Raw genomic sequence first — 22,060 nt, forward strand, 5'->3', positions numbered from 1 at the left:
TGTGACTTTAACCCACTGCCGTGTTACCAGTCCCTGTGTGAACACTTATTCCAGTTTGTATGCCATTCCCAGTTCAATTTACGTTGCTTTAGAAGGAAATTAAACTACACAAAAATGCCACTCTTATTCCAGAAGAGAATATGGGTATAATTGTACAATTATAATTGTAGACAAGCTCTTGAAGAAAGCCAGAGAGAAAGGTGTGAGAATGATCCTGAAAGATATCAGAGAACATAGGTGCGATCCAGGCCATGCCCCCACTCCATCCTTTCCCCCCAAGGCCCCACCCCTACTCTGCCTATTTCCACCCCCTCCCCCGAGCTCACCCCACCCTCGCCCCTCCTCAGTGTCTCCTGCACACTGTGGATCAGCTGATCCGCAGCGCGTGGGGGGTGCTGGGGGGGAGGGGGAGGCACTGATGGGGGGCTGCCAGTGGGTACTAAGCACCCACCAGCACTGGACCACCCACAGAGTCAGCACCTATATCAGAGACACAGAGCTTCTTTGGCAAAGGACTCGCTGGAGTGATAGACCTAGGGGTTTCTAAACAAGGAAACTGGCAGTTGTTGTTTATTCCCACTATTACTCCTGAGGGCATTCTGCGCCAAAAAAATTAAAATTCTGCACATAATATTTTAAAATTCTGCAAATTTTATTTGTCAAATAAATGTGGAGGCTCCAGCATGGCATTGGGGAGCACAGGCCACAGGCTGCACAGAGGTGGGAGACCACAGTGCAGCTCGCCGTCCCCCTCCGCAGGACACGGACTCAGCGGTGAGGCTGAACCCAACCCTGACACAGTGCAAGGACCGGGCCTGCCCCAGAAACACCCCAGGGCCCTGCCCATCTGTGCCAGGTGCACCAGGTGTGGGCAGGCAGGCTCAACCTGGCAGGATCCAAGTGTGGAGGGTCTTAGTGTGGGGGATCCAGGTGTGGGTTGAGAGGATTCTGTGTGGGGCAATCTGGGTGCGGGTGGCTCAGTGGGAGATCCGAGTGCGGGGGGGATTTGGATGCACGGGGACTTTTAGAGGGGGATTCTGGGTGCAACAGTAATGGGACTCTGCAGATGGGTCCAGGTGAAGGTGATTGGGGTTTAATGGGGGGCAGGGTCTGGGTGTTGGGGGGAACAGAGCTCAGAAGGGGGGTCTGGGTGTGAGGGGCTCAGGGGGGGTCCAGATGCTGGGGGTGTGGAGCTCAGTGGAGTGGGGATCCAGGTGCAGCTGATTGGGGCTCAGTGGGGTGGGGATCCGGGTGCGGGTGGCTCATCGGGGTGGTTCAGATGCAGGGGGAGCTGGACTCATCGGGGGGGTTCTGAATGCAGGGGGGTGAGGCTCGGCAGGTGAGTCTGGGTATGAGGCGGTCTGAATACATGGAGGTTGGGTGGAAACAAGACTTATGTATACTCTTTGTAAATAAACAAGATTTCACCGAAGAATATGCCTGACTTGTACTATCAATTTCTAATTCTAATGGAGCAAAATTATTCATGTTATTTAAGTCCAAAGCTGACTGTAAAGAGTTACAAAGGGATCTCACAAAACTGGGTGACTGGTCAACAAAATGGCAGATGAAGTTCCGTGTTGACAAGTACAAAGTAATGCACAAAAAATAATCCCTACTATACATACAAAATGATGGGTCTAAATTAGCTGTTACCACTCAAGAAAGAGATCTTGGAGTCATGACGGATAGTTTTCTAAAAACATCTACTGAATGTGAAGCAGCAGTCAAAAAAGCAAACAGGGTATTAGGAAAGGGATAGATAACAAGATAGAAAATATCAGAATGCTATTATATAAATCCATCCAGCATACTTTGAATGCTGCGTGCAGTTCTGATCGCCCCATCTCAAAAAAAGCTATATTTGAACTGGAAAGAGTTCAGGGAAGAGCAACATAAATTATTAGGAGTATAAAACAGCTTCCATACAAGGAGAGATTAAAAAGACTGGGATTGTTCAGCTAAGAAAAGACTAAGTGGGGATATGATAGCAGTCTATAAAATCATGAATGGGGTGGAGGAAGGGAATAGAGAGCTGTTGTTTACCCTTCAAAATAACACAAGAACTAGGAGTCACTCAATGAAATAGACAGCAGGTTTAAAACAAGCAAAAGGAGGTACTTCTTCACACAACACACAGTCAACCTGTGGAACTTGTTGCCATGGGATGTTGTGAAGCCAAAAGTATAACTGGGTTTGAAAAAGACGTATCTAAGTTCCTAAAGGATAGATCCATCAATGGCTACTAGCCAAGATGGTCAGAGATGCAAGCCCATGCTCTGAATGTCCCTAAGCCTCTGACTGCCAGAAGCTGAGATTGGATGACAGGGGATGAATCACTGAAAATTGCACTGTTCTGTTCATTCCATTACAAGCATTTAGCATTGGCCACTGTCAGAAGGCAGGATATTGACTAGATGGACCATTGATATGCACCTAGTATGGCCATTCTTATGTTCTTATGCACTAAATATTGGCTAACTGCTCAGGCCAAAAGGTGCCACAACATTCTGTCAAAGTTTGCATTAAAATTCTTTTGCTATTGGACTCAAACTACATTGAACCCAATTCGTTGCTCTGTTTACACTGATTTTGACAGGCTACTCACATGCTTAAAATTAAGCACATGCTTAAGTACTGTGCTGGATTAAGGCCAGAGTAGGTAACTCACAAACACGTCCAGTCCCGATGTTCCTTCAAAGGTAGCCATTGCCAAAGTAGGTCAATTTGAGCCTAACTATATTTTTCCCAGGCACAAATGGATAAGCCTACGAAAGATCATTTTAAAATGAGAAAGAAGCCAGCACATATTTAGTGGTTCTTGGACTATATTCTCTACAAAGCTATTCGTATTTAAGTTATCCCTTTTAATACTGTATGTGCCAGAAGCAATTGAAGTAGCAATGCTTCCATGCCTTCATAATCTCTGTAAAGTGCTATGCAAAACAGTATATAGCACTGTTAACTAAAGAACAAACACTATTATTTATTTATAAGTGTTTCTACAAAGCATATCATTATAGTATCTGACCATCCCCAGCAGTGTACCTATATCTCTAAGATCCTGACCTATTTCATTTCAGACCAGGACACAAAGAATTTTTCCAAACACTCAACCCTCTGATTAAAAAAAAAATCCTTATGGTTGCTAAATTAGATTCAAAATGACTTAAGGCCAAATTGTCCACAGATACGTATATGACACCAAATGGCCTTTATGGGAGCTTTGCACATCCATCCCAGGGCAGAATTTGGCTTCAGCAATATATATATACACACACACATAGGGATATGTGTGTATATAGATAGATCAGTGATTTTTTAAAAAATCCAACTATTAGTAAAAAGTGAAACCAGACTATAATACACAGCTTCTAACTCTCTATTTTTGTGTTGGATTTGTTTTTAATGTTATGCTAGAATTCACAGATCCATCTATAAACAAGTGAAGCAGGTGGAAAAATCCTGCTAATTTCTGGAAACTTTCTGTAGGTTCAGTTACAGAGAAAACACACATATGCAGGGGATGAGAGCACCCCACACCCACCTAACCAAGGCTGCTGCACCCATGAAAATTCAGGTCTCATTACAAACCAGAAGAATCCAATGATAGTCTGACTAGCACAACAAAATCTTGATGCTCATTTCACCATTAGGGTTACCACCTGTCCGGGTTTTACTGGACAGTCCGGTTTTCGGCTTCTGTGTCCAGGTCCCATTTAGGGTTGCCAGGTGCCCGGTTTTCAATCGGAAAGTCCAGCTGAAAAGGAGATCTGGCAATCCTAAATGGCACCTGAACCAAAAGGCCAGTTACTACGGGGTGGAGGGAGGTGCCAGGTCTTTAACCCGCACCAGCTCCTGCTCAGCTGGGGCCGCCTCCTACTTGCAGGCAGGCTCCTTGAGACAATTCAGCAGGTGACAAGAATGAGGAGCTAGTGTCGGGGGTGGAACCTTAGGGAGAAGAGGCGGAGAGGGGGCAGAGCCTGGGGAAAGAGGTAGGATGGGGTGGGGCCTTGGGGGAAGAGGTGGGGCAGGGGTGGAGCCTTGGGGTCCAGCTAGCAGCAATTGTAAAGGTGGGAACTATTCACCATAGCTCAAGTCTCACCAATGGATCCTAGAATACAATCCCAGGATACAGGCTGTTATATAAACCTTAAACTGTTGTGCAGTAGGTGGGGTAGTTTGCTGTGCTGTACTATGGGGTAGTAACTCATTCCTTAGGGATACCTAGCACCGCTGGCCCTCTGCATCTCTGTCAGGGCAGTGGAAGCAACTGTTCCTGACCTTAGGCTGGGGGACCTGGGCCCGCTATCTCCACCAAATCCCAGCCCAGGGCCCTGTGTGAAGCAACACCAACAGGGTCCTCCCCACAGCAAGCCTAAGTCCACTGCCATGGGCTATTTCCTACCTATAGGTCCCTTCAGCTGGGACATGGCCCCTCTGTCCAACAGTCACTCATCAACAAAAAACAGTCCATATGAACAGGGCCCTGCAGTAACTGCTGGTTCCCAAAGAGGGTGGTGGTTGGAGATAGCTCTTTCGTGGACCTTGCTCACTCTGTGGTCCCCTCTCAGCTCCTCTCCAGCTCCCTCTCTCCAGCAGTCTGTCCACCACACTCCGCCCAGGTTGCTGAGATCCCATTGAAGCCACTCCACCAGTCGGAGCATGTGCGGAAGGTCCAGAGGTGTGGCGCTACCTGGGCCCAGTATTGCCTTTTAACCCTTTCAGGCTCAGTGTGGGGGTTGTATACCCCATCACCTCACCATCTGATTGAGAGGCTGCAGGTCATAGCTTACGTAGCACATATCAGTGTGGCTATGATCAATAAAACTTCATTGACATTAGCGGGAGGGTAAATTTTTCAAACGTTAGGCTCCTAAGTGCCTAAGCGCCTTTTTGAAAATGGGACCTAGGCACTTTTGTAAATGTTACCAATAGTCTTATTACTATGAGTCCTCCTAGGACTCTGCTTTATTTTCTCATTCATGTCAATGACATACCAGCTGTCTATAGCCAAAGACTGAACCGTAACAATGCCTGCTTACGGCAACCAGAATACGGTTGAACCTTATTAATCCACAAACAAAACCCTGGCTGTCTCCACAGGTCTCAGCAGAGATGTATTAGCAGAGGTATGTGGTGAGGTCTCCAATTACCGAGACTTCATTGTTTTTACAAAGTATACTACAGAATAGTTATTGGTGCATTATGAAGTATTAGCATAAATAATTAAAACTGGACTAGAATTGTCAAAATAAACAAGTAAAGAGCATTCACTAATGGAACAACCCTGCTTTTTAATTATGCTGATTCACTTGGAGGCAAATCCAAGCTGATTAGCTGGGCCTAGCGCTAGGCAAATGAGCAGGAATAAGGGTTTCTTCCCACACTCCCACCCCAGTGCAGCTACAAAGCCGCCCCAAGGAGGCTACTGCAGCCTCATGGCTAAACACCCAAAAGCCCTGAGGTGGCAGGGGAAAGAATGGGAAGATCCATGCAATTGCAGAACCTCAAGCCACACCCCAGCCTGCCCAGTCCCGCATGCTGCCACTCCAGGGCTGCCCCCCAAACAGTTGATCTCCATGTTGAGCACATCTGCACCCAGCCCCTCCCATTGCACAGCAGAAACACACCAGTTCCGCTGCTTGGAGAGGTTCCATGTACTCACCCATCCCCTTAGGCACAAATCCCATCGAACTCAGTGACAAAACTAGCATTGATTTCGTGGAGTACAGGGTCAGCCACTTGTCCGCTAAAGGGCCGATCCTGCAATGCTTTACTCAGATGAGTCATCCTTTGCTTTCAGGACCTGCCACTGAAGAGCAAATGCAGCTTGAAATCTGTCTTGCTAGCTCTCACAATATATATTATTTTTCTTAAACCCCCAGCTCCTGGAGTCATGTGATCAGCTGAGAGTCTCAACTTTCTTTTTTAAGTAAGTTTCAATCATAGTTGCCAAGAAAAACTTGAAAATAGGACCCAAAAGCAAATAAAAAGAACCCAGAATGCACTATTAAAAAAAAAACATGATTTTGGGGGCCTGAATCTTGCTTTATATATATATAGTTTGGGTTGGCAATACAGAATCTGTAATTTCTTTAAGGCAGATGACTGGGTTCCTGGAGTTTTTACAATATTCAGCAGTGCATCTAATTAAATAGTGATTTAAATGAGTACAAGGCATTGCAGCCTAATTTGGGGTTTTGTTGGGTTTTACAATTATCTGCATTTATTGATTTTAATAATGTAAAAACAAAAACAAAAACAAAAAAAATATTTTTTTGTTTTTAGGTAGGAGCCAGCCTTGAGTACATGATTAACGCAAAGCTGTGGAGAGACATTTCAGAATAAGATATTTTTCCCATTTTTAACTCGCCTTCTCAATGGCAGTGTTTATACCCATTGATAACTTGGACCGCACACACCTCTGTTGTTTGAAAATGCAGCTGCACATATTCCACTAGTGGATTGTTTCCCCGCTTTGATGAGCAATATCTACTGGCTGATCAGAGTTGTAGCAAACTTGCATTACACAGTCAGCCTTGGCAGGCAACTGATCCATAGGCCACCAGCACAACCTCAATGGGACCACTATAGCAGGGAGCTTTACCACTGGCTTCTGTAGGAGCAGAATTAGGCCAACGTTGAGCTCTTTTGAATAATCCCACCCTAAAATACTTTCCCACTAGAACTATTCTATGTAAGCAATTGCTGTAGTTGCCATAGGAATGTTAAAAAATTGCAAATAGGAGGAGCGGTGTCTGGAAGGCACTCTCTCTATTGAGGGGTTGGTTGAAAAATTTCCACAAATTTCAGTGGAAAATTCAGCTTTCAACTAAACAAAAAATGTTTGCAAAAAGTGTCTGATTTCTGCAGAAAATTTCAACTTTTCAAAAAGAGGGAGAGAGAGAGAGAGAGTAAATACATACAGCTATAGTGTACTTAAACTTTCAGGAAGCCTTTGATAAGGCCCCTCACCAAAAGCTCTTAAGTAAAGTACACAGTCATGGGATAAGAGGAAAGGTCCTGTCGTGGATCAGTAACTGGTTAAAAGATAGAAACCGAAGAGTAGGAGTAAATGGTGAGTTCTCCACTCTACTCAGTGTAAGTGTGAGTGCACACACATGCACGTGTGCAGAACAAGAGAGGAGAGTCACAAGAAAACACACACAGGTAATAACGTCTGTTTCTGTGACTCACAGTTCCCTGTGAAGACTGCAAATCAATGTTCCTCATCAAGAAATATTCCCCTCACGCAAATTAATACCTGAGCCTGCAACACTGTCAGATGCAGTGTTTACTGCCTTGGGAAGTCTCATTGACCAACTTCATTAGAACTAGAACTGTAATAAACATTACAGACCTGCTCCATAGCCCCTTGAAGGTAATGTGAGTCTTTCTATTGATTTCATTGAACTTTAGATCAGGCTTTATCAGTACTATTTCCGGTAATAAGCAAGCGCTGGGCCTTTAAGTTGTTCATTGGCTATAGATTTGCACATATTGCAATTTCCTTCTTAATTTTAAATCTTTTCTTGGATTGTGAGGCTACCCAAAGGATCTAGTCCACTTTACTGACCGAGCAGTAACATTTCACTAAAATACATAGTTTTTTTTTTTAATGATAAAAATCACAACAAATAGGCACTTGTTGAAATGTTTTGGATCCTACCGGTATCACCCACCCGCACACCCCTAATAAAAAGTAAACAACTATTTGCGTCTCTGGCGAGGCTCAGTCTGAGACGTTCCAGGGCAGTTCTACTTTCATGGCAGAGCTGTAAATCCAACACAGGAGAGACTTACAACAGACATGCTGAAAAGCCCCTTCACTTCAAAGGCTCTATCATGAGCAAACAGAAACCAGATTTTAATCTAGAACTCTAAATGTTAGCGTTTCCCATGGTATCATTCTTCCTGCTGGTGGAATGATGTTCTCCTCTTTCTGTGAGAAGAGCAAATCTCTGCAAGTCGCTAACAGATTTCCGAACAATCTTTCATTTCTTTAATTTTTAGAGTTTTGCTTTTGTAGGGACTGATCCTATGACATGCTACATAGATTGTAAATTTTTTTGGTTCTGTGTTTGTACAGCGCCTTGCACAGTGTGGTTCTAGGCATGACTAGGGCTCCAAGAAGATACAGTAATACAAATAATTAAATAATAAGTAAGTTTTGAATGCCCACAGAATTCTATCGCACTCAGCGTCACACAAGGTTAGGCCCATACTGAACAATAATATCATAGGGCCGAATTCTCGTGCACTGGAAGAGATGGGGAGGAGTGGGCAGGATCCAGACAACGCACTCCCATGGGTGGTAGGCTGGGGAGCAACCAGGGCATCCACCGATGTGCCAAGTCTCAAGAGTGTGCTTTGCTGTGTTGGGAACATGGCCATGCCCCCTCCCATTACACATACACTGCTTTCAGCAGCAGGCTCCAGATGGAAGAGCACTCTGCCTCTTTTTAAAGGAGGAGCAAGTTGTGGAACAGAGTCCATTCCCCTTAGGCTCTCCTGAGCCACAATACCCTGCCCTGGGATCACCTTCAAAACCAACCCCACTCTACTCCCACCATGCCCCTGTGGGGTTCGTAGGCACAGAAAGGGTTTTGCCCTCAATGTGTTTGGGTTCCTAAGTAAGGGCCCAATCCAATTCCCACTGAAGTCAATGAGTGTAGGATTTGTAGCCTGATCTATCGATTCTGTCTTAATTATACTGATTACTTAAGAATCCCCAGTTATCACTTTGAGGGTTGTCAGGTCCTTGTCCCAACATCAGGCCCAGTATTATTCAAATGATATATAGCTGGGAACCCTGATGTGCACAACTGCAACACTCACACTATAGGAACTCTTCTATATTCACAAATAGTTTAACACAGTCACAAACACTCTAACTCAGTAAGGTAAATAGAGAGGCTACAGAATGTACATCTTGCCATCCATATACTCGCACCATCCCTTGCAAGACAACCAGAAAGGTTAGCCATTATCTTCCTCATCGCCATTACCTTCTGCCACATCACCAGTGGCCATCATTCTGGCACCTCCCAAGGGCTACATCTCTCTCCCCTATTGCCCACAGGCTGGAATGCAACTTTGATAATATGTTACGCTAACATCCCTATATATAATGTATATTTAGGAGTGGTTTTTCCTCTTTTCCTTGTTCGTATTTCCTCATCCTACTAATGCTGAGGTGTCCTTCTTCTATAGGTTAGTACATTGATACCATTTCAGCTCGTGATCATACCCTGCTTAAGCGGATTTGCGGTTATTACTTCCCATGTTCCTTGCGGAAGCACTTACAGGAACATTTTACCTCCTACTGGTGAGCAGGCTCTTCTTAGTCCCCAAAATCTAAAGGTAACCGCTAATCTATGCCAAGGGTTACAGCCGACTTAACCACCTTATGCTAACTGATGCTTCAGCTAATATCTTACAGGATACTGGCCTGTAGGTTTCATGCATTACGGCTGAATATACCAAAAGCAGCTAAATACAACGAAGGCAAGGCAATGATATAGTAAAGGCAAGCTAGCCTTGTGGGCTACAAATTGGGCCATAGAAAGGTCCTCACCAAAACAACTTGAGTAACTTGTGACAAATGCAAGGCTATGAAACTATAAAAAGCTATTTTATTTACTTTAGGAATAAGAGACCCTAGAAGTCTTCTTTGGTTAACATGGGGACTGATCCTGCTCCCATTCAGGTCAAGGGCCATGGGTAATCAGGTCTCAGTCCTGAAAGCTGCTGAGTTTCCACCTCACAGAAAGTGCTCAGACCCTCAGTCCTTAAACATGTAAAATTCCCACTGAAATGAACAAACCAGATCCTGAGAAATGTTGAGCATCGGTTATTCATGGAAGGGACTGTAGTCATATGAGCATTTGGCCCCATCATGTGTGTCTGGTAACTTCTATGGAGCTCATCCCCATGGTGTCTGAGCACCTAACAAGTTATTTTGGATACCTCTTCCAATATAGGAACTGTTTGCACAAGTAATACATAATAAATGTGTATCACAGGCTCAAAAGATGTCAGATGCTTTTCAAAGACATAAGACACATTCCTGCCCACAAAAGCTTCCAATGTACAAAGAAACAAAGAGCAAATGATGTGTGGAGGAAAAGGATATGACATACAAAGTGATCAGAGTGATGGCTGGCACAAGGGTTAGTTTTACGGGGGAGGGGAGTCTTGTAGGAGAAGGGGCTCTGAGATTTTGTTTGATTTTTGAATGCCTACAAAACCGAGTACAGTTACAATGCTGTGAAAATAGGGGTTTAAAGGAGGCAGAGTGGAGCACAGACAAATAGATTTTGGAAGTTCATTCCAATCATATAGGATTGCCTAGAACCAAAGTGGGTCGCAACCCCTTTTTAATAGGGTTGCCAGGGCTGGTGTTAGACGTGCAGGGGCTTGGAGATGAAGCTGAAGCTCGAGCCCTGCCGCCCGGGGCCAAAGCTGAATCCTGAGGGCTTCAGCTCTGGGTGGCAGGGCTCAGGTTACAGGCCCCCTGCATGGGGCTGAAGCCCTTGGGCTTTACCCCCCGCTCCTTCTCCCTTTCCCCACCCCCCCTCCAAGGGCAGCAGGGCTCAGGTTTCAGTCCACTCTCCCCAGGTTGTGTAGTAATTTTTGTTGTCAGAAGGGGGTCCTGGTGCAGTGAAGTTTGAGAACCCCTGGCCTAGAAGAAGATGGAAGTGATTGTGCGAGAAGGCTGCACGTGAACGTCTCAAGTCTCTTCTCTCAAAAATCTCTTGTCTTAAAATCAGAAAACAACAAATTAATCAATTATAAAATACAGAGTAAGAGATCTGGGTTGTAACCTCCATCAAAGAGGTCTTCCCAGAGCTAATATGTACCTAATGCATTCTATCAGTTGTCATAAGCTTTCCTAAGTCACATACCCAGTTCGAACCAGCTGCCCTACTAGACTGGAAAAATGTCACATTATCTAGAGCTTAGTTTTTCAAGCAGTTCAACCTTGATACTTTAAACAAAGCAAAACGGAAAAACAATGTCCTGTTTCATATGACATACATCATGAAAAGAACAATCTAAGTTAAATGAGTGGGAAGGGAGGTTTAGCAATAAGTCAGTATTATACCACTACGCAAAAACTCATCTCAATAACGAACCTGATCTTGCACTCTTTACTTAATCAAAACTCCCATGAACTTCAGTGGGAGACTTGTCCAATGGCAGGATCAGAGCCTTAAGCTCAATGGCTCTACTCATGTGAGTAAGCACTATTTGTATGATAAGAATTGGCAGGTTCAGGCCACGGATCCACAATCTACACAGACTAGAGGACTTTACTTGTCTCTGATAAAACAACCAACTTCAGCAATAACTCCTCAGTCTTCCTGCACAGAAATTTTGTCCACTATGGTTTACAGCATTTTTTAAAAACAGTGATATGCAATATCCACACTGTTTTGCAACCGCATCTATGCAACATTATAAAACAAATTGATTTTAGTGGGACACTGTCAACTTAAAAATCTATGTTGCAAACAAATTTATTTGTCTATGATACTAATAACATCTAACATTATTTAAAATACAAGAATTTTAGAAATCCAGCATGCTGGTCAGTCTGTATGCTGTCCTTTTTGCAGTTCTCTCATTTTGGTCAAGTAAAGTCAGTTTCACTTTCAAGCCCTGAGTGATACTATGGTTGGGTTTCATACACTGCAGGTGGATGTCTATTTGTTTTAATGATTTTTTCAAATGTGCAAACATTTCTGTTGGCCTTTGGTTTTTTAAAAGCTTGTTTAGAACCACATTTAACATTTGGGCTAGATTTAAGTGGTCAGTGTCCCTTTAAGCACTTTGATCCATAAATCTATCATAATTAGTTTTGTTCCATCTGTTTTCCCCAGCTTTCATAAAATACAGTTTTCAACATGTGTATTCAAGAGAATGTATTTATACGAAGACACGAGAAAACCTTTTAAATAAAACAGCCTCTCATTTTAGAAATCTTGATGATAGCAAAAAAATAATAATTCAAGGCATATTGTTAGCCCATAATGAGATCTTGGTCCTTTTCTCCTTGTTCAGAACAAGTTCCAATGAGCATTATGCCTACAATGATAGAGCAAAACAGTGGCATGATATGCATCTTCTATGAGAAAATCCCAAACCCCTCTCAGGGTTTAGCGTTATGTTAACTCACATGTGCATTGGATCCCCCCCCCCCCCCAATCCCCGCCTCTTCCCCAAGCACGTGGCATGCCTCCTCCCTCCCAGGCTTGCAGCTGTAATGGCGGCACAAGCCTGGGAGGGAGGGGGTGGTGGTGCGGCTTCCACTTCCCGGGGCTGGTGAGTAGCTCCGGCACCGGGCGGGCAGGGGGCCGCCCCCCCAGGAGGGAGACGGGGGGCTCCGGACCCCGGCAGTGGCGGGGGGAGAGCGGATCGGGCCGTGTAAAGTTGATCGGCTCGCGGGGGAACCCCGGCCGGCTCCTTGCCCCTGGAGGGGGTAGCGCCAGCATGTCCCGCCGGCCGCTGCAGGCCAGGTAAGAAGCCGAGTCCCTCCCCTGGCTCCTCGGCTCCCTCCTGGGGGAGCGGCCCCCTGCCCGCCCGGTGCCGGAGCTACTCACCACCCCCTCCCTCCAGGCTTGCGCCGCCATTACAGCTGCAAGCTCGGGAGGGAGGGGGATGCCGCTCAGCCCAGGAGCCGGGGGGGACTCGGCTTCTTACCTGGCCGCCGGCGGCCGGCGGGACATGGCGCGGGGCGGGGACGCTACCCCCCCTACGGGGCGAGGAGCCGGCCGGGGTCCCTCCCCTAAACTTTACATGGCCTCAGCCGCTCTCCCCCGCCACTGCCGGGGTCCGGAGCCCCGCGTCTCCTTCCCCGCGGGACGCGCTGCATGTGCCCGGGGCCGCGGGGAGGATAGTGGCCGTGGCCGGCCCCCGCGAAACGGCTTTTGTTTGTTTGGGGTTTTTTTGCTCCGCCCCCCCCCCTCCGGCTATTTCATCTCTGTGATCTGGTCACCTTCCCCTGCCCTGCCCCACGGAATACAAAGAAGACACCGCTGGCGATAACCCCAGATACTCACACGAAGGCATGATACAGCAGCGCCCACCCTCTGGGTCTCTCCAGGGCGTCGTAGATTAAAGTTTGGATCCTCCTGTACTTGGCATTGTTCCTCTTGACAGGTCTGCTCAGAGGTGTTTTGGCCAAAAGCCCAATCCCTTGCGGATTCCTCTTCCCCCCCTCTTCCTTCCCGGTTCCTTCCAGCAGCAGGGTCCCATCTTTATCTGCTCCAGCTCCCAAGGCCAAAGAACCTTGCTCCAGATCTCCAGCCGTGAGTCCTACTTTCTTCTCTTCTTGCTCCCCGCTACCAGCGTTCCCCGCAGCTGCTGCCTTCCTGGACTTGAGTCCCATCTTTTTCGCTGGTCCTTAAAGGCGCAGCTGGAGGTAAGCAGCAGCAGCTTGCGGAGCCCCAAGGCCATGATCCGAGCTCCCCTCCAAAAAAAGAAAAGGAAAAAAAAAAGACGGGTAGGGGGAGGGAATCACAGTGCTGTCAGGCCATCATCACTGGGGCTAAAGCAGAGGCATGATGGCAGGAGAGAGGTGGGTGGCAGCAGCACCTGGCCCAGCAGGGAGATGACACCATCGCAGAGTTTATTGACTAGCCTGATGCTAGAGTCCCTTCTCCTTCTCCCTCCTTTCCCCTCCCGCGCTTGCTGGATGCCTGCGAGCACCCCCCAAGCCTCACGCTAGGGAGTGGCCCATTGTATGTCCCCAGCAAATAGCAGCGCGCCTCCTCTCTCCCCCCTCCCCAGCCCCGGTGTGGCTAGTCATTCATTTTGCATTGAGCATGGTGCATCGGTTCAGCACGGCGGAGCCTGCATGCGGCAGACAGCGGCTGCTGCGTGCTGCGATCCTGGCCATTTCGCCCATGAGGCGCGCGGGGGGTATTCCCCCACCCCCACCCTTTGCAAAGCGAGCCCTAAATGCCCAGGCAAAGGCTGGGCTCGGAGTGCTAACAGCGGCTGGGCAGGGAGATCCCTGCGCCCGCTACGGGGAAGACCCCCCTTGGGAGCCGAGGATCCCCCAGCAGCGTCAGCTGCCTCCCCCTGCAGCCGTGGGGGGATTCCACCCGGGCTGCCCTGTTGGAGGACGCAGCTGCCTGGGCAGGGTCTGGCGCTGTGGCTGCAGGGCTCCCCGCTGCGGCCAGGGCTTGGGGGAGCAGGAAGGCGAGAGGAGGCTGTGAAGGATGGATGTCGGGAGAGGAGGGGCCGGGGGCGCTGGCTCCCTCCCCCAGATGCTGCTCCTGGGCGGTGAATCCAGCCCCGCAGCTGCAGCCCTGCGGATCCCCCTGCTCAGGGAGGTGGCTAAGCCAGCAGCATCCCTAGCGCCACGGGCCCTGACCCGCTTCTGCCCCCGTAGCAGCTGCCTGCTGGGAGTCCAGGCCTGGTTCTGTCTCTGTATGAGGAGGTGTCTGCCCCCCCCTCCAATCTCCCGACCAGACCTGGTTCTGTCTCTGTATGAGGAGGTGCCTACCCCACCCCAGAGCAGACCCGGTTCTGTCTCTGTAGGAGGAGGTGCTTCCCCCCAGACCAGACCTGGTTCTGTCTCTGTATGAGAAGGTGCCTGTTTCCCCCCCCCCCAAACCAGACCCCGGGGGGGGGATTGGAGGGGAACAGGCACCTTCTGTCTCTGTATGAGGAGGTGCCTGCCCCCCCACCCGGTTCTGTCTCTACAAGAAGGTACCAGCTCTCCTCCCCCCCAGGCCGACTGGTTCCCTCTCTGTATGAGGAGATGCCTATCCCCCGCCCCAAGCCAGACCCAGTTCTGTCCCTGTATGAGGAGGTGCCTGCCCCACCCCAGGCCAGACCTGGGTTCAGTCTCTGTATGAGGAGGTGCTTCCCCCCTCCCCGCAGACCCAATCCTGGCCCTGTAGCTAATGCCTGCCCCCCAGCCCAGACCCAGTTCTGAACTAGGGGCTGCTGCTACTGTCTCCATACATGATTTCCCCCTAAACCTGCTTCTGGTCCAGCCGCATATTGCTTCAACCAAGCCAAACTTGGCTCTGGCCTAGGAAGTGCTTCCACTGCGCTAATGCCTGTTTTGCATCAGGATGTGCTTCTAAATCCTAATCTCAGGATTAGTTAAACCTGTACAGTGTACATAGCCCACACTGTCAAAACCCTAAGTGCTAAGTCTGAATCTTCATCACATCATTACATAGGAAGTGGAGAAAAATGAGGAGCAGTTCATCACAGTTTCAAATTGTGACAGCGAATGTTCAAACCCAGATGCAAACAGGGGTGCTAATTTATCGTTCCCTGTCAAATAGCGTGACCAGACATCCTGGTACTATCGGGACCGTCCTGATATTAGGGGTTTTGTCTTATATAAGTAACTATAACCACAACCACCCCGAAAAAAGTGTCATCTTGCTATCCACTCACCCTACTGTCAGAAGGATGTACAAATGTCAAATAGCAGTGGATGATAGTCAAGTGTACCAGCTCCTTTGGCTTTTCTACCCTATACAATGGAGAGAGAAATTAATCATTTCATTTCAGTTACAACTGCTCAAGCAGTTAAGCCCTAAACCTGACCAGCACCAACTTCTCATTATCCAGTTTAAAAAACCATCACTGTGTTAATAAAAATATTTAGAATTACCCTGCTGTATGCATGTACACATGGAGTAATTATTGTGTGGACACTGCCACAAACAATCATTTGTGCTCACGGTGAAGCAGTTAAGTAGCAAAGAGGGTAATCCTCTGATTTCAGCAGGCTTTGTACCAGGCCCAATGGGACTGTACTATTGCTTCTGATGGTGCTGATGCAAAAGGTCTGATCCTTCAGTATATCTTCTGGCAAAACTCATTTGATATCAGGGGGAGGTTTACCTGATGGAACACTCCAGGATAAGAGCAATTATGTGGTTTGGCCTGATGAGGCATTATGCTCCATTATTATTATTTATTATGTGTTTCTGGCAGCACCTAACACATGCTAGCGTGACAGCTAACACCTTGGCTGACAATGGGGATTTCCAGAATCAAATACATATGTTTCTACAGCTGAAGCTACAGAACCAGGCTCTGGTTCATGTCCTCTGTGGATTAGGCACAGAGAGGGATATGTGCCATGCACTGACCAGTGGGTTACACCATGCTCTTTCCAAACAAATAAGGATTGTAAGGAGCTTACACTCTAAAGTCAGGCAGAGGAACAGTCAGAGGTTAAGGGAAAAGGCATATGACTTAAGTAGGTCAAGATGATGCTTGGCTGCAGCTTGGGCTAGTCAATATAACTCTTCCAGATTCCTTATGGTTAGCTTGGCAGAAGTGGGTTTCAAAGAGGAACTTGAATACAGAGAAGCACTGTATTATCAATGATCTGAAAGAAAAGATAAAATCATTGCTGGTAAAGTTTGCAGAGTACACAAAGTTTGGTGGAGTGGTAAATAACGGTGAGGACAAATCAGCCGAAGAGCACGCTGGCTCACTTGGAAAACTGTACACAAACAAGCAACATGCATTTTAGTAGAGTCAAATGCAAGGCCACACATTTAGGAACACAGAATGCAGGTCACACTTACAGGATGGGGAACTGCAACCTGAAAAAACAGTGACTTGGGAAAGGATTTAGGGGCCATAGTGGACAAATGACTGAACATGAGCTCCCAGCTAAGAACTAAGTGTGATCCTTGGATGAATAAACAGGAATATTGAGGAGTAGGGAGGTGGCATTAACTGTATTGAGACCAGCATTGAAATGCTGTATCCATTTCCGGTGTCCACACTTTAAAAAGTGTTGCTGAAATTATGGTGGTGAGCCACAAGAATGGTTCACAGACAGGGAGATTTGATACCAGAGAGGTCTGTAACCTAGCACACAAAGGTGTAAACAAGATCCAATGTCAGGAGATGGAATCTAGACAACTTCAAACTGAAAATAAAGATGCCATTTTTTAAAAGTGATGGTAATCAATCACTGGAACGATTTACCAAGGGATGTGATCGATTCTACAATAATTGAAGTCTTTACATCAAGGTTGTATGTCTTTCTAAAAGATATGCTCTAGTTTAACCAGAAGTTATGGTCTGGGTTATGCAGGAGGTCAGACTAGATTTATCTTAATATTGTGCCAACATTTAAAGAGGGTAAATGGGATGACCTGAGTAATCATAGACCTGTCAGTTTGACATTGATCCAGGACAAGATAATGGAGTGGCTGGTATGGGACTCGATGAATAAAGAATTAAAGGAGGGTAATATAATTAATGCCTATCAACATGAGTTTATGAAAAATAGGTCCGGTCAAACTTACTTGGTCTCTTTTTTGGATGAGATTACACATTTTCTGATAAAGGTAATAGTGTGGATGTAATAGACTTCTGGAAGACATTTGATGTGAAGAAGAGCTCTATGTAAGATGGAAAGCTAGTCTCTCTCACCAACCGAAGTTGGTCTAATAAGATATTACCTCACCCACTTTGTCTCTATAAAATAAACATGGCACACATTAAATGAATTAAAAGCTGGATAACTGATAGGTCTCAAAACGTTTACAAAACAAATTGTAAATGAGGAATCCATTGAATGGGTATGTTTCTACTGGGGCCCGTAGGGATTGGTTTTTGGCCCTATGCTCTTTTATATGCAGGATGGGTGCCTGCAGGCCTATATACTGAAAGCTGGCGTTCTTCCTGGTGATGCAGAGTGAGAATAGCCACGTTAATTTGAGGTTACTCAAAACACAGGAAATAACTCATTTGCCAAATAGAAAAAGACTCTACTTGAAGGCAAAGGCAAAGGTCAGATCCTTGTCTCTATCTGAGGAACACACAGTGCAAAAGTGGCTGGCATAAAGCTCACTGTTTTACTGTTATCCTGGGCCTAGGCTGAAGGCTGCTCTAATGTATGCTGGTTGCCAACAGCAGCCAGGTACTGGCAGAAAATTTGGAATCCCTAAATTGCCCTCCGCCAGCAAAGGTGGAGGTGGCATAAGAGCCTCTATGCCAGGTTTAATCCATCACAGGAGCTTCTCCATGCACAGGGGTGATCCTCCTACATCATGCCAGCAGTAAGGCTGGGATAGCTACTGCCAGATTGTGCTGGTTTACTGTTTTCGAGCTCCTTTAGGAACAGAGAGGAAAATAAATCTTAACCTCTAACAATCATGAGAGACAAAAATCAATAAAGTTGACCTTTACACAAAATCTCAATGTCATTAAAAGTTCACCAGGAGCCAGTCCAAGGATCCTCAATAATTTGGTCCTGTTTACCTGACTGTATCTACAGACTGTTGTGGCACACCATGCACTGAGCTTGTGCGTTCTCAGCCTTGCACAGCCATTCTGTGTTAGCGCTTGGCCCGCGCCCCATCCTGCAGTCCCTGAGGTCAATGGGAGCTGCACATTGCATAGGCTTAATTTATTAGTAGCTACCACAAGTGAGCTGGGGAGGGGAGTCATGTGAGCCCCGAGCCCCATGTAAATAAAGAGGACTATGGACCCTTGGAAGAGAACTCCCAGCTTTCATTTGTGTAACCCTTCTGCCAGGTGTCGACAGCAGCAACCGTTCAGTGGAATCTAGGACTTTTGACAGAGTCCTCTCCACCATAGAGAGACTCCCAACAGAAAGCAGCAGCCTTTTCTCCCTCTCTTGCCTTCCTCGAGCTCTGGGCAGACTCCCTTTCCTAACTGAGCCTATAGCAGTCGCGGTCCCAGGCACATTTAGGGCAGATGTTTCGTCCTTGTATTTTCTAACAAAGTCAGTTGCATTTTATGGCCCCCAAACGCTAACTGTTACTGTTCGTTCACCAAAATGCCCACAGCTGTCATGGAGCTACAGTGACAATGAGGCCTGGCCCATTCTTTCAGCTCTCCTTGCGCTGACTGGGACAGATGCTGGGAGAGAGCACCCTGGCCCGTGGACAGTGGTGCAAGTACGGCGGTATGATAACGGTATGCTGTACCAGTAAGATATTCATAGCCAGTACTCCGTACTGGAAAGACACAGGAGGAGGAGAACGTGGAGTTGCTGGGCAGCCCCACACCGACAGCTCCTCTGGCGCGGCTGTACCACCCCCAGCCCTTCCATGCAGCTGCATCTCCTGTCTGGAGTCTGTACAGCAGCCTCACTGGAGGACAGGGTTGGGGGCAGTACAGCCGGGCCAGAGGAGCTGCTGGTGTGGGGCCACTGGGGCCATTCTGCTCCTTTCACCACTGCAATTCCGGAGAGCCCTGTGATACAGAAGTCTCTGGCGCAGTGGGAGGACAGAGCCCCACCCTCTCCCCTCCAGGTAACCTGGGATGGATCATGGGGAGAGCATGGGGGCCCCGCTGGGAGCAGGGAGGAGTCATGTAGGGGGTCACGTGGGGCGGTCACGTGCCCCCCCATTTGTGTCCTTCCCATGAGTGCAGCGTACTGGTAAGAAATGAATTTGACTTGCACTACTGCCTGTGGACCCCCTGCCTTCCTACAATTAAGCAGCTCTGAGGTGCTCTTCTTCCGTTTCACCAACAGGTCAGCACTGAACTCCCTTCTCTCAGGCTTCAGGCCACCGGGCTTACATCTCACAAAGAAAGAGTTCCCAGCACTTGAAAACAGACCAGTAGAAACGGTTGCTAGGGATGAGAGGGGCAGGCAGCTGGGCTCCACTTCTGCATCTTGAGGTTGGGAGGAACCTCAGTCTCCTCTCACCACACCCGACATGTCACAGAGTCGGTTAAGTTTGGGGTGACCAAAGGATGGTCTCGCTAACCTCCCGCATCGTCTTGCAGCCAGCCGTGTGCTGAGTGGCGTGATCGGAGGTGACAGAAATCGGGATTATCTGCAGAAGGGGAAAGGCAGCCAAACGTGTTGCAAGACCCACTGGAACGTGCAAAGGGCGGCCCTGCTTGTTCGAAGGCTCAGACCCTTCGGAGGAGGGAAGGAAGCTGGCGGGCGGCTGCTCACCTCAGTCAGGCACCATGCTCTGGCTGCAGCAGCTCCAAAGGAGACTCCTTTCCTGTGAATCCCACCTGTGCCTCTAGGGCTGCATTAGCTGCCTTATCACCATAACAGCTGTATCAGTGAGGAGAAGGCAAGGTTTAAGCTGCTGCTGCAGTGGGAGGGAGCCTGCCAGCATCTGAATGCCCAGCTACCCAGTTCCAGTACACAGTCTGAGGTAGCCTGGGGGCCTGGTCTCCCCATCCCCCACACCAGCCAGGGGAAACCTGCTACCACAACTGCTATGGGAGTCCTTCAGCAATTGGGAAATATGCCCACCTCATAGATCAAAGGGGACCCATTTTCCAAGCAATCACCCAGCCCCCTCCCGGAAGGAACTTGCCCCCTCCGCCCAGTCACCCACCACCAAAGATTGCTATATGACTTTCTTGCCCCCTATTACCGGCAGCAGAGGCCACAGAATGACACCCGCCACCATTGCTGTTGCTGTGAGGAACAGCTGCCAAGTAAGAGAGCCCCACAGAGAAGTGTGTCCCAAAAGGCTATCTGCTGGGGAGTCAGTGGTGTTAAAATCCTGTCCCCTGTAATGGTATGCAAGCCTGGCTGGCTCTTTAGATGTGATAGCCATTACAATTATTGGACCATATAATTAGCAGAGCATCAGCAGGAAAAGAAAGCAGTGCCCAGCCATGTGAAAATTGTCCTTCAGATAAAAAGCAAAATGGCTCATTTTCTAGCTATAGTAGAACCTCTGAGTTACGAAAACCTTGGGAATGGAGATTGTTTGTAACTAGGGCTGTCAATTAATCGCAGTTAACTCACGCAATTAACTCAAAAAAATTGATAGTGATTAATTGTACTTAACAATAGAGTACCCATTGAAATTTATTAAATATTTTTGGATGTTTTTCTACATTTTCAATATTGTTTTCAATTACAAAACAGAATACAAAGTGCACAGTGCTCACTACATTATTATTTTTGATTACAAATATTTGCACTGTAAAAAGATAAAAAAATAGTATTTTTCCAATTTGCCTCATAAAAATACTGTAGTGCAATCTCTTTATCGTGAAAGTGTAACTTACAAATGTAGATTTTTTTGGTTACATAACTTCACTCAAAAACAAAACAGTGTAAAACTTTAGAGCCTACAAGTCCACTCAGCCCTACTTCTTGGTCAGCTAATCACTCAGACAAACAAGGTTGGTTACAATTTGCAAGAGATAATTCTTCCTGCTTCTTGTTTACAAAGTCACCTGAAAGTGAGAACAGGCATACACAAGGCACTGTTGTAGCTGGCGTTGCAAGGTATTTACGTGCCAGATGTGTTAAAGATTCATCTGTCCCTTCATGCTTAAACCATCATTCCAGAGGACATGCATCCATGCTGATGATAGGTTCTGCTTGACAGCGATCCAAAGCTGTGCGGATTGATGCTTGTTCATTTTCATTATCTGAGTCAGATGCCACCAGCGGAAGGTTGATTTTCTTTTTTGGTGGTTTGGATTCTGTAATTTCCGCCTCAGAGTGTTGCTCTTTTAAGACTTCTGAAAGCATGCTCCACACCTCGTCCCTCTCAGATTTTGGACAGCACTTCAGATTCTTAAACCTTGGGTCGAGTGCTGTAGCTATTTTTAGAAAGCTCACATCGGTACCTTCTTTGCGTTTTGTCAAATGTGCTGTGAAAGTGTTCTTAAAATGAACACGTGCTGGGTCATCATCCAAGACTGCTATAACATGAAATATATTCAGAATGCGGGTAAAACAAAGCAGAAGACATACAATTCTACCCACAAGGAGTACAGTCACAAATTTAATTGATGCATTATTTTTTTAAACGAGCATCATCAGCAGGGAAGCGTGTCCTCTGGAATGGTGGCTGAAGCATGAAGGGACATATGAAACTTTACCGCATCTGGCACGTAAATATCTTGCAATGCCAGCTACAACAGTGCCATGTGAACACCTGTTCTCACTTTCAGGTGACATTGTAAACAAGAAGCAGGGAAAATTATCTCCTGCAAATTGTAACCAACCTTGTTTGTCTGAGTGATTGGCTGACCAAGAAGTAGGACTGAGTGGACTTGTAGGCTCTAAAGTTTTACATTGTTTTATTTTTGA

At 47.0% G+C, this 22,060-nt stretch overlaps 1 protein-coding gene across 1 annotated transcript in view; it reads right to left on the reverse strand.

Annotated features, from left to right (window-relative positions):
- KCNQ3 (potassium voltage-gated channel subfamily Q member 3) overlaps positions 1-13,902 on the reverse strand; it is a 257,211-nt gene extending 243,309 nt beyond the window's left edge. Inside the window, exon 1 of the mRNA XM_005288823.5 lies at positions 13,068-13,902. Coding sequence (XP_005288880.2) covers positions 13,068-13,396 — 329 coding nt within the window. The 5' untranslated portion in view covers positions 13,397-13,902. The remainder of the gene's footprint in view (positions 1-13,067) is intronic.
- Between the last annotated feature and the right edge of the window lie 8,158 nt (positions 13,903-22,060).

This window comes from Chrysemys picta, chromosome 2 (assembly GCF_011386835.1).
Source record: "Chrysemys picta bellii isolate R12L10 chromosome 2, ASM1138683v2, whole genome shotgun sequence".
Taxonomy (NCBI): domain Eukaryota; kingdom Metazoa; phylum Chordata; order Testudines; family Emydidae; genus Chrysemys; species Chrysemys picta.